Below are 12,996 nucleotides of genomic sequence, written 5' to 3'. Positions count from 1 at the left end.
ACAAGAAATAATCTTCCCAGGACACACAGAAGCAGTGGTAAAATAAATTGGTCATTTGCACATCACACAGACGAAATAGATGGATGAACATAATTTGACAATAATAAATGTTGGATTTATTTAATGTTTGCATTTTAAAAGTTCCTACCTATGTGAGAGATAGGCCTGGCTCCATGGGGAATTGCCATGAAAGCAGATGAGTCTTTCAGAAGAATTCAATCTTAAATAAGACCACGTGGTCATAACTTAATCCCCAAATACCAGCATTTTATACAGGTGGCTGAGAATAAGCACATCCATTTTACAGATGGAGAAAATGAGACAAAAGGTTAAGTACAAAGCCAGGTCAGGAAACGTCTGGCAGAATGCTTCTCTGACAGAAAGTGCCCTTTTAATAATATCAACATTTTCCATGGGAAAATGGCAATGATGGGTCTGCAGCTGCTTCACTGGAATATTCCCATCTTTCAGAGGAAGCAGAGCTGACAACAGCTCCCATCTGCAAAGCTAGAGAACTAAAAATGGTGATTTGGTGCTCTCAGCACAGGACCTTTCTGCATTTCTCTCCCCCTAAAAACAGCTGTGGTTTTCTCCTCAGTTCTCTCCTCTACCTCTGGTTGCAGCAAACTGCTTTTTGAAGAAGGAATTTTCTCTAGGACAGAAATTCAGTTCCTAGCCAACACCAGGGTCAAAGCTAAGAGCACAGGGCCACATTCTCCTGCTATATCCTCATCAGTCTCTGCATTTCTTCCTTTATAAATTGAGGAGCACGACAAGACAGCCCATACAGAGGGGTGTAGGCAGGCTGAGACTGCAGGACACTGCCCAAAGACATCCCACTCCTGGAGCACGGGCCAGAGGCCACAGGCAGCATCATGAAATGCACAGAGAGAGCTGGGCACCTCTATGTGACTTCAACAGCAAGCAGCACACTAAGCCCATGCATGGCAATGCCAGCCAGAATTAGTGCTGCTGAGGAGAAGAGAGCCTCCGAATGCTAGATATGCTTTTGGAATTCAAGCATCTCCACAAAGCCCCAAATTAGCCATGTACTTAAGAGTGACTGACAGCCCAAACCCTTCCCTCAGAGTACCAGGGACCAGCTCCCTCCCCCTCTCTTTCAGATGAAATTGGAAAGGAGAGGAGGATGCTGTTGGCAGCAGCAGCACCCAGCTTTTAATTAAAAGACCAGAAATCTCTCTTGGCTTTAACGGGCTTCCAGCATGCATTACCCACCTTCAGGAGGGAGCCACATCTATCAGGTTAGAGGGAAAACCTGGCTAGGGCACTATTATTATTTTAATTCAGGATTCACTTAATGCCAAGCCCATATATCATTTGAGAAGCATGAATCTTCCCAGTCACAATCATTAAAGAACAGCCATCCATCTCTCCACGAATGAATCACGTACTCACAGGCAGCCCCACTTCAGCAAGACTCATCCTCCCAATCAGCCTCACCTTGTTAAAATATTACCCTCCTCCCAGTGTTAAAAGCCAAGGTGCACTTTGGCAAAGACACACAGTTTGTTTATCCAACACTGGCTCTGAGTCTGAGATGAGCTGCCAGAGCCCGACCAAAGCAGCACCACCTCTGTGCGTGCTGGGCAGCCAAGAAAACACCAGGAGCAAAACCCATGAATCCAGGCTGGGGACAAGATGACCATGCTGAGTGTCAGCACCTAACCCCTGCAGACACCTCAGGCTCTGTCTGTCCCTCTCCTGCCCACAGTGTCATCTGACTCATGTCACGTACCCTGAGCCCATCAGAGGTCAGCCCTGGGGTGAGCCAACGTGCCAGAGCTCCAGCTCCAGCTCCAGCTTCCACCCCAAGCCAGAATGGGCAGGATGGGTCCCTCCCAACACCTTCAGTGTGTCTGCACTAGGACAGGGCAGAGCTACATCCTGTTTACTGCCAAGGAGCTCAAAACCACAGCACAGCATGGTTCCACCACCTGACCAGGCCACCAGCACCCAGTCCTATGTCCGTGCCCTCCTCTCCTCAGTCCTGATCCAAGTGAGGCAGGGCTGACCACCTGGGGAGGGCTGCCAGCATCACAGTTTAAGCACAGGCTGGTGGTGATGCAAATTTAGAGCAGCAAGTTATTTTTTCACTTCTCTCAAGTCTTGCCCCCAAGGCTCTAACCCTTCTCCCAAAATGAGGCACTATCCCTGATAGTCAGGATCCCAACTTGAGCATCATCTCTGTGGGAGAGCGAGCTGCACACTCAACATTTTCTCCTTTAACTTGATATAAATAAATACCTGCGTTTGCCAACCACTCGCCTGCCTCAACACTTTACATTGGCTGATATCCTGTCTACATATTTTTAAATATTTCTTTAATTTTATCCACTGTTTGGACACATGCCATCAAGGCAACCAACTGATGCTGCAGCAGTCTGCACCACATGAAACACAGCAACATTGGTTTGGCAGTTAAGAAAAACTGACATAACCTTAATTATAAACACAATAATTTCAGGGGCAAGGGAGTGGCTTCACAAAAAAAAAAAAAAAATAGCTACAGGTTATTTTTTTAAGTCCCACATAAAAGTGCTATCCAAGTTCATTTTCCACTTTTGTTAACCTAAAAAAAAATCTAATAAGAATTGCCACTAAGTTATGCACAGACAAAGGGAAAATAAACAGATATACAAATTAAAATATTATTTCCTTGGCACAAATTCAAAAAGGCTCCAAAAAGTGAAATTTGGCAGACAAGGATTTTCTATTTATAGTCAAAGTAGAGGCAACCACTAAAGCTCAGGCTAAGATTCAACTTCCAGTATAAACTGTTCTCTTACAGTTTCTCACAGCAAACTCTTTCAAGAAAATTCCTCTGGGAGAAAAGTTTTTCCAGAGCCTGGTGTCATTTGCCTCTAACCCCAACCCTCTTTTACAAAGAAAAAGTTCCACAGTTGTTGTCTCATCCATTTACAGACAAAACCACACCCTCCGCTTCTGATAAAGCACTTTTGTGCAGAAACCAGTAAACCAATTCTGTTCACACTTAATTTAACTCCCAATAAGGGAAAATGGGTCAATCATTTTGAAGTTACATCCAATGTCCTTTTTACTTCATTTTGTTCCAGGGATATCCTCCAGTGGAGACTCCTGAATCCAGTCTACCACAATGGAAAGAACAGACTCCTGTGTGCAGGTAAGGGCTCAGTTTTAATGTTTAATTGAGAATCTGCAGGAGTGGGGCGCAACAAAGCACACAAAAGAACAAGGACTTCTGGAGTCCAACTCACAAACACTTCAGGAGCCCAAGGTCAAAGCCCAAGAGGGACTTCTAAGCAGAGACCATTGAGGAACAGCCACGGTGTCCTTCTACCTATACACAATCAGCACTGAGCTCTAGAAAGTAGGAAGCATCAGCAGAGGTGTCTCCATACAGAAGGGCAAACAAATTACCATTTCAGAGACAGTTGTTTTTTCAAAGAGGGAAAGTGGGGTTTAGCCTGAGCCATCAGACTTTAAGTTACCTGATGTGAGTGATTTTTTTAAAGTACTTAAAGTATTTTATCAATGAATTAGAAAAATAATAAGCTGAATATGCCACACTGTTAGCTGAAATATATGAAAAAGAATCTTTACTGCAAGATAAACTGGTGCTAATATTAAACTCCCCTGAGTTTTCCCAAATTAACAATATAATTAAAATCATAAGTAATAACTTACATGATATCTACATAATCTTAACTGTCGTATCAACTACAAATATTCTAGCAATAGATCAGCTGATTTGACACCTCAGACAATTCCAAACTCTGGAAAAGTAAGAGATTTACTTTTGTGTCTTAGTGAAGGACCAGAATATTGCAGAACATTCTCACTTTTAATTTAACCCTCATCATTTGCCACCCCAAACATGTGCACTCACAGCAGAGAAGCTCAGAATTCACACTGGTGTTCAAACCATCACTATTTCTATACTACAAATATAACATTGCATCAGCCTTCTCTCCTTATTTTTTTCCAAGCCATACAATGTTTACACATGAACTATTTATGGAAGTATGTAAACACATACCCTAAAAGTGATACTTAATATAGAACATATATCTGAAATAGTTATTAAAGGCTTCCTACATGACATAACAAGAAGTTGTTTTCCAGTAGTCACCAGTAAGTAAATAAATAGAAGAGTAATCTCCTGATATGTAAACACTGTACATATATATAATTTTACATGTACTTGCACTAATATAAAAGGTAGTTTAAAGGCTGTATGAATGAGTATCTCATTACTAAAGGTAAGGACAAAATCAGAGGTGATCCAGTTGCTGTGGTTTTACAACTTATCACCTGAGCTGTGCTAAATTAGTCTGTCCCCGGCCAAATGCAACTGTTAAAGAGAAATATTCTTACCTTTACACAACCTCCAACATCAATACATATCACCTCTTCTTGCAATAGACTAAGAGCATACACACAAAGTCATTTACTTCCAATTAATAGGTGACTGATAATTCATGGAGCTCATTTGCTGGCAACTCTCTGATGTTTCTCTAAGTATTGAGAACAGGTACCTCTAAAGATTGTACTAAATAAAGCACCCTTTAGAATTAGTTCTTGTTACTTGCTCACATCAACACAGAGATTTAAAACTGTCACAAATTCATCAGCATAAATTTTAAGCCCTGATTCTACAGATTACACACAGAGTTAACTTCCATTAACACTTGTGGCCCACTGTCAGCACCTGGATAAATCCCACCAGCACATTCCTGGCCATCCCAGAACTCTGTCAGTCTAAACCACATGAAATTTTTTCTTCTTTTTTCCCCCTGATTCAAATGTTCACACCATGCTAATGAAACAAAATGTGTTAGCATTCCTTAAAATTCTGCTTCATTAGCGTGGTTCCTCTGCTGCGGTCTGTCAAAAGCACTCTATGATCTCCTGGAAAAGAAAAATAAAGCTGTTTAACTTCTTAACAGCCACTCAGATGAGGAAAGTCAAACACAGGAAAACTATTTACAAGATCTAAGCCTGAGTTAGTGAGAATAAGTTACTGATTGTTTCAAAAGTAAAGAGTCACCAAGTAATTTTGAAATTATATTTTGAAGTATAATGTACTAAAATATATTAGGAATCTAATAAATGTATTAACTTGCTAATTGTATAGAAGCTGGATTTATAAAAAGGAACATTGCCTGTGAAACTGGATTCCTCAGAAATAAAACCTTTTTTTATTAAACCAGACAATCCAAATTACAAAGGTACGCAGTATCAGCCCACGTGGATCAAGTTGTATTTTACTCATCATACTAGAAAGGTTTCTAGAAATCATCTGTAAGCCACCTGAATTGATTTAACTGGAGACATGAGATATTTCTCAATTTAGCTTATGGCAGCAGCAGCCAGCAAAGGAGCTGCTTGGTTGCTGAGCTGAGATCAGAGCAGACACCGCCACAAGGTCCTTTACATGAAATAAATTTCCTGGTGTTCTAAATGCTTCTCTCCATATCACACTTCAAGCAAGAGCCCTTACCTGACCCTGACATTCTGAGCATCCTCAGCCCCTCCACGCTCAAACACCTCAGGTGGCCAGCTCTCCCTGATTCACTGGATACCCTCCACAGAATTTTAGCAAGGCTGAACAGCCCAACACTGACTTCTACACGCCCTTCCCTTCAGTCCTGGCCTTGAGAGGGCTTTGGTGTTGTGAATAACAACAACCTCACAGCCACCTCACAGCTACCCATGTCTCTGTTACCTTCCCTTCTCATCCTGACCCCAGACTCATGTACAGACTGGCTCCTCTCTTTGCCTGCTCTCACAGGCATCTGTCCAGCTTGACACAGCACTGGGAGCTTGGGCAAGAGGTTCATGCCAGCCACATATTACAGAAATTAAATTAAAAAAAAAAAAAAAAAAAAAAAAAAAAAAAAAAAAAAAAAAAAAAAAAAAGAAAAAAGCTGCAGGCAGTACATTCAGGACATTTATCTCTACACATAAATCTTTAATTTTTCCAGAAAATTACAACCTTAGTCACTGAAAGAGCTGTAACAGGGTCCCCAGGATAAAAGCAAAGGACCCCATTTGTGAAAGTCCCTGCAGCATCTACAACTGGGAAATGAAGCTTCTTCATAACAAGTCTTGTCTTCCCTCTCAAAACACTACGAGGTCATAAGAAAAAACATTTACCTCAAAAATGAGCTATTAAAACCCATTCCAGCCTTTTGTTCCAATTTCTTCTAAATGAAGCTTGACTACTTCTGAAGTTCATCACAAATAAGTTTTTCAGCAGATAGTACTTCATGGAACTGAGAATAAGTATTTTTTATGCAAAAAAGCAGTTCAATTTAAAGATAAAGTGAGCAAGTCAAAGCAGCAAAATGCAAATGTTAAGAAAGATAAGCTGATATTTTTTTTCTTTTGATTTCTATGGAAGAAGTGCCTAAGATCTTCAAACAGGCAGAAGGGCCACATAGTATTAGATAGTGCACAATGGACAAGTATCACAAGAATTATTCTAACTGAAGATAATACAAAATGTGGAACACAGAGAAAGCATGCAAGAAGTGAATAAAAAGATGAAGGGGCAGAGTATTCAAAGGTTAAAAAGACAAGAGGCAAAGACAGGTGCATTGAACACAGGCACAAATGTGAGGACTGAACTAAATAAAAGGACTGGGTTTATTAAAAGTTAATTTCTGATACCTCCACGGATGATTACATAGAAAATAACAATTTGACTAATTAGCTAATATTTGTACAGTACTTTGAATACATGAAGTGATATATAAGTTAATATAATTTCAATTAGACTGGAAATGAGATAGAATTATCAGTGCATTTATTAATATTTAATAAGTTCGCTTTCAACAACAGCAACAAGCTTTACATTTTAATTGTGTGCTTCAAAACATAAAGCCAGAAGTGACTGCGAAGTGACTACAAAAATATTACCAAAACCCCCACTCACATTAAAAATAAACAAGCACTGCTTTTTAACCAAACCAATACCCAAATGAAGAACTTTTGATTGGAAGATGAGTGACAGCACACATGGGCCATGCTTTGTTGCTTTTTCCTTCTGAAACAGATTCCCCTTATGACCAGGTCATGAATTTTTATGACCTGGAGATATTTCACATTTTTGTGAACCTCCTCCTAAGAGCTACTCCTCCAGCTCAGAGCAGTGAAAGGGGACACAGTCTCCAGGCACGTGGGTTTGGTGCTCTCCAGCTGATGGACAACAGGGTGAACTAATCCAGTTCCACCAGCTGCACTGCCAGGACCAGAAATAGAGCCCTTCTTAGGGAAGGGCTGCCACCCCTTGCTGAGGGTCTTCCCCAAACATTCCCAGGAATTCCCAGTCGGGATTTCTAAAAGAGCATCGTTCCTGCATCCTCATCCACACATTCCTGTCACTCCTAGGCAGATCACATCATGTGGTGCCTTCCCTTGCAGATTTCTGCCATGGGCACCAAAAGCAAACCCAGCTTCCAATGGTCTGTGCTTCCCCAGGAAGCCAAATGAGAGCTGAATCAAACCACTCAGCAGATCCTGCAGGCTGGAAGTGTCAACATTATCTGGACCCATGTTGGGTTTCACTTCCAGATCTGTCAGGGCAAAGCCATCAACAGTGAGTATCCAACACCTTCATAAAACACAACAGCAAATACTCTTTACCAACCAGAGTAACTATAATTAAAAGGAAATAAAACTGCTCATCAAACTGAGAAGCAAAGGAATTTTTAGGAATGTGAAGTAAGTTCTTATTCATTTAGACAACTTCTATTTGATGGCATTTTGAAAGGAATTCTTGAAAGAGGGAAAAAACTGGAGTGCAGAAAGAGTTATTCAAAGGTATTTTTTGTTATTTGCCTTCGTTAAATACTATATAACGTGCTCTTATTTGAAAAACATCAATCAAATTTATAGATTCGTGATAAATAGTTGTAATTATAGCTGCCTGAAAATAATTCAGCTGTCACGTTTACCCTGTCAAAGTAAATAAGGCTGTCATTTTAGTTGATGTGTGTGACTTGAGTAAACATTTCAAAGCATGAATTTTGAAGTAAGATCTTCTCGCTTGAAACAATTGCTCAAATTAATTTTCCTTCCAACCCTCATTTATTATGCTTATTTTCTTAGTAAGTACAAACTCTTTAGCTATTTAACCAAAGCATCTTGGAGTAGACTGTGGTGCATAACTCATTAATCATACAAAATGCACAACTAAAGTACATGACCTTTTGGCCAGAGGAAAAAAAGTGGCATTGGTACTGCTCCATCCTTATAGCTGTACTTACATCATTGAAGCACTTAAAACACTTTAAATTTATCCCTATACCACCCATGCATAACTGGAAAATAGCATCATGTTCCATCAACAAAGATCTGAGCAAAAACATTTTCCACAATTAATAAGTGAATATTTTTAACAAGCATTAGGCTCAGTTGGATGTGCTCAAGTTGATCCCAGCAAGGTGAAGAGAGACACTAAGGAAGCTTTCTAAAGACAGACCTTGGGGGAACAAACATCAGAATATATTGCTGATAGAAAAATTTCTAGCTGTGGGCAACAGAAATCACAATATTTCAGTTAGATCATTTTAAACTCAATTTATGGGGAAAGAGTATGTTACAATTTTTCAAAAGTAAAATGACAGAAACTGAGTATCTGCTTACATCATTAAACTATGGAAAATACTAGTTGATCTTTAAAAAAATAAAAACACAAAAGGTACTTGGAAAAATCCCACTTTCAGGGGATCCTTCACTGAATTTATAATTAGATTCACTGTGCTGTCTTCTATTTATTAGCAGTGCAACACTACCAAAAGTGAGTATTTCAGCAAAATATTTTGAAAAGTTCTGTTCAGTAACAGCTTAAAGACAAGACTTTTCATCCCTTAGCTTCTGGATTAAGGAAAAAAAATCTCACAGTAGACTGTCAGCTTTGAGAATCAATAGATTCTTTTTTTCTGAAGACATGACAATACTGTTAACATTACTGGCATAGCATTATTTTGCCTTCAAGTCTTCACGTGTTAAACAGGCAGAGTGCTCCTTACTATCTTTGCTAAGCATTTGAGGCCTTACATAAGAGGCAAGGTGCTAGTACTTTAAAATGACCAGCTAAAACATACACTTATTTGATTCATGGCACTTAGGAAAATAACCCAGTTTTCTCCAACACACATTTATTTTAGACTATATCACTGTTCAGCACTGTAAACGAAAGATAAAAGCAGTAAGACTGCACTGACCTTTTCCTTAATGTAGACTCACAAACCTTCACCACCCTGATGACCTCTTTAACAGTCCGTCGGAAATCATGCATTCTCGCTGCCACTAGCAGAGCTAGAGAACAAGCATGGAAAGTTAATATCAAAACGAGGAAAATTTCCTGAAGAAAAGCAGAAAATATTTAGATAACTATACTCTCTCTTGGTCCCTGCCTCCAGTCAAAGAGCTGTAAATGCCAATGCTCAGCTGTGTCCATGAATACTGCTGATGGACTTGACTTCACAAACTCTGCTTTCTACCCACTAAGCCAACTGCAAGTTGCACCCTGAAAAATTCTGTGCTTTAACATTTGGGAAACCACGGTTATCTACAGCACAAGAACATTTCAGTGATCACTTATTTTCAGTTACCATCTTTTTAGCAGAACTCACTGAATTCTATCCTGAATAAATGATCTCCAGAGAAACACTGAATGTGCCTAAGCTGGTCTCCTCATTGCTGCCACTACTATCCCTGCCGTGCTGGTGCCCAAGTGCTCTTCTGCACGACCCTCTACACAGCCAGATAACCAGTTGCATTTACATGGTGTGTTGAGCACCAGCTCTGTTTTGAAGCACCACCCCCACTCATCATGCAGTAGCTCACTGCACAGAGCAGTTTTAAGCATAAAAAAGTGCTTTTTTATAGAGGAAACTAAACCAGAGCTCCACTTCTGGTATTGTGTTTAAAGTGCTCCTAATGGGAACATCGGGGCTGAACTAACAACTGGTCATTTGAGCTATGTGTGGCACAGACTTTTAAGCCAGGGAACCAAACTAAACCCAGCCCACAGCCCAACCCATGTGAGCTGCACATTGTATGTATGGATGGAGGGGGCTCAGCACCACCTGCTTCCATCTATTGGTCCATGTCTGTTGAATTAAATTACTTGCTCGTGTGGATACAGCCCACGGAGCGCATCAAAGAGCAGACTGCTCTCCCATAGTCTACACTCAAATTTTTAGCAATGTGCAACAATCACATACTAATAACAAAAAAGGGCTAGAAATGTCAAAAAAAATTGCATAGTCCTGGGTTCTCAAAGGTTTGAGCATTACTTCTCATGCATACACATGTAACATCTTTCAAATAAAATAAAGCACATACATGAACTCTGTGACTACCTACACTCTTTGTTACTCTGACCCACTGGCTACTATCTTTTAACCTGGCCCTCCCAAACCCACAGGTTTTATGCAAGCATCACGACAGTGATGGATCTTGGAAAAAGATGAAGAAAGAGAGAAAAATAATTTCACAAAACAGGTCAAAGAGGGCACTTCTTGCATAAGACTCTGTGTAAAGACACAAATCAAAGTACTTGCACTAATGGTGTCATTTTAGCTGACAAAAAACCTTTCAGCAGCTAGAGCCTGCAGAGTGGGGGCAAGAAAAGCACCAGAAAGGAGCTTCAAAAAAAATTCAAACTGTAAACTACAAAGGGTCTGAGCAAGTACTCTAGGAGCAAGGGCAAAAATGAAGTTATAGTTTCAGAAATTATTTCCATGAAGACCTATATAATCTGTAGGTGCCTGACAGAACAAAACCCCTAGAAGGTGGATATCACCAATGACAAGGGGAAGTCCTCGTTTGTCCCAGGCTTTCCCAGCACACCTGCTGCAGGGACAGGGACACAGCCAGGCTCTGACCTACCTGCCCCGCAGAGCCCCGAGGGCCGGCGGCCGGTGTGCATCCAGTCCCTCTTCATCCTCTGCAGCAGCCTCAGGGCTGTCATGGACACCTCATGGTTCTTATCCCCGAACTCCAGCATGTGTGCAAATCGGGGAATGTACAAGCACGGATCTGCAACAGAAAGTAACACAATTATGTCTAAGCCTAACATCGATTTAGGAAATGCAGTGCAGCGAGGCTGCTGTGCTCGTCTGGCTTCACCTCAGCAAACACAGGCTGTGCTGCCGGGCAGATCCTCTGCCACTAAGCTTTAGAAGCACTTTCTTAGATAATCTAAAACAAAGTAATTTTTTGCTCTATAAACAGGAGATCTTTAAAGCACTGCACAAACATTCTTACCTGCTTTTCAGCATCCAAGGCTGCACATGCTGACTGTGACACGTGAGCAGTGTTACCGGTACAGGGAAATCATGCCTGAAGTGAAGCATTTACAAAAGCTTTTGCAGAATGAGGACATGATTTATGCCCAAAACTTTTAACATCTGGCCCAAAACTTCTAACATCTCTCTTCTAGCATCTTTCGAAAAGATACAAGGTAACTTGCATGTTTCATCTCAAACCCAAACACCAGCTAAGCTTAAAAAAAAAAATTACTAGCTTAAAATCCTCCCTAACAAAAATCTAGTTACCTTCAAAGTTAATTCCAGCAGCTTTTCAGACCTATATTCCAAGAATACAAAACACGGTTTATTACAGACACTGAGGCAGACTTCCATCAGCATAAAGTGCTGGAATCCAATTGTCATCATTTGCACTACGACAATTTACATCGGCCACAGATCTGGCTCCAGATGCATGAACTTATTTCAAGCATTGGTGTTTTCAGCTTCGAACTAACCAAAATATGTCAGTACAGATTGTGCTCTGCCTAAACCAATTTATAATTTATCAAACAATCTTGTAAAAGCTACACTTAACACATGTTTACTCTTAGTTGAGATATCAATTTCTCATTTCCTGCCAGCCTTTTATCACTTGACCGAAAATCCATGATGTACGGTAAATTGTTAACTATTAGTCTCAACTCAATTTCCTCTGCTGATCCCCTATGTGAGCACTTAAACCGATAAAGATGAAAATTCAGCTCAAAACACTAGAAAAATCTTAGGGATTTACCACTAATCAAAGCAGTTTCACTTAGCACCAAGTTCTAACAATGATGCCCTGTTGCTATCCGTAATTACCAAGATGACACCATAGGTGATAATGCCTGTCAGCCCCGCAGAAGCATTTAAATGAAGCACTTACAAAGCAAGACCTTCCAACCTCAAACTCCCTCAAAATTGAAGAAATTCCAAGCTGCAGTCCCCTCCCAAACACGACTCGAAATATCAAAGGTTTAGGAGAACTTTACCAATCCCTCTGATTCTAAGGACAGGTGCTCTGCACTTCCAAGTACGATTTTATGAAGCTCTACTCTAGACAAATGACATGTTCCAAATTCAACAACAAAAACTCCAACCTTTCAGAAGCCATAGCCTGGCTATACATTTTAACTTTGCTCTTGGCACTACAGGAACAAGTGTGATGTTACAAAGCAATGTCTGGTTTGCTTTTACATCTCTTCTTATCTGGAGAGTGCCCAGCTTCAGCTCCTGCAGCCACCACAACAGAGCAGACATATCCTGGCCACATATTGTTTTAAATATACATCACTTATTTCCACCCCACACTAGGTTGAGAATTACAAGGGTAAGGAATTCTAACATCAGTTCAAAGGGATGTAACTGAATATCTCCTCTGGATCTGGCTCTTATTCTTGCCAAAGCCAGTGGCAAGAGCCATGCCCATGGCATCTTGGTTTCTATCACCAGCTTCAAAAGGTGTTTCTTTATTTCTCCATTCATTCTTTCAACCCAGCCCAAGCTCTGAGGGTATCAGGGAATATGGAGGTTCCATTGTATTCCTAAAGCAGTCACAACCTCTTGAAGAATCTTTTGTGTTAAATAAGTTCCCCGTTCTTAGTCTATTGCTTCCGCAATCCCATATCTTGGAATTATTTGTTCCAAAAATACTTTAATAACTAATTCTGTAGTTGCTGAAACAGTTGGA

At 40.4% G+C, this 12,996-nt stretch overlaps 1 protein-coding gene across 1 annotated transcript in view; it reads right to left on the bottom strand.

The window, feature by feature from the left end:
* BRF1 (BRF1 general transcription factor IIIB subunit) overlaps positions 1-12,996 on the bottom strand; it is a gene marked incomplete at its 5' end in the record, with an annotated part of 173,478 nt that overhangs the window by 74,914 nt on the left and 85,568 nt on the right. The window contains 2 exons of the mRNA XM_083863607.1: positions 9,234-9,327; positions 10,906-11,055. Of these exons, the coding sequence (XP_083719733.1) occupies positions 9,234-9,327; positions 10,906-11,055 (244 nt within the window). The remainder of the gene's footprint in view (positions 1-9,233; positions 9,328-10,905; positions 11,056-12,996) is intronic.

Source organism: Zosterops lateralis, assembly GCF_965231275.1.
Source record: "Zosterops lateralis genome assembly, chromosome: 6".
Classification (NCBI taxonomy): Eukaryota; Metazoa; Chordata; class Aves; order Passeriformes; family Zosteropidae; genus Zosterops; species Zosterops lateralis.
The sequence above is the reverse complement of the archived record's forward strand: the minus strand, read 5'-3'. Positions and strand labels throughout refer to the sequence as shown.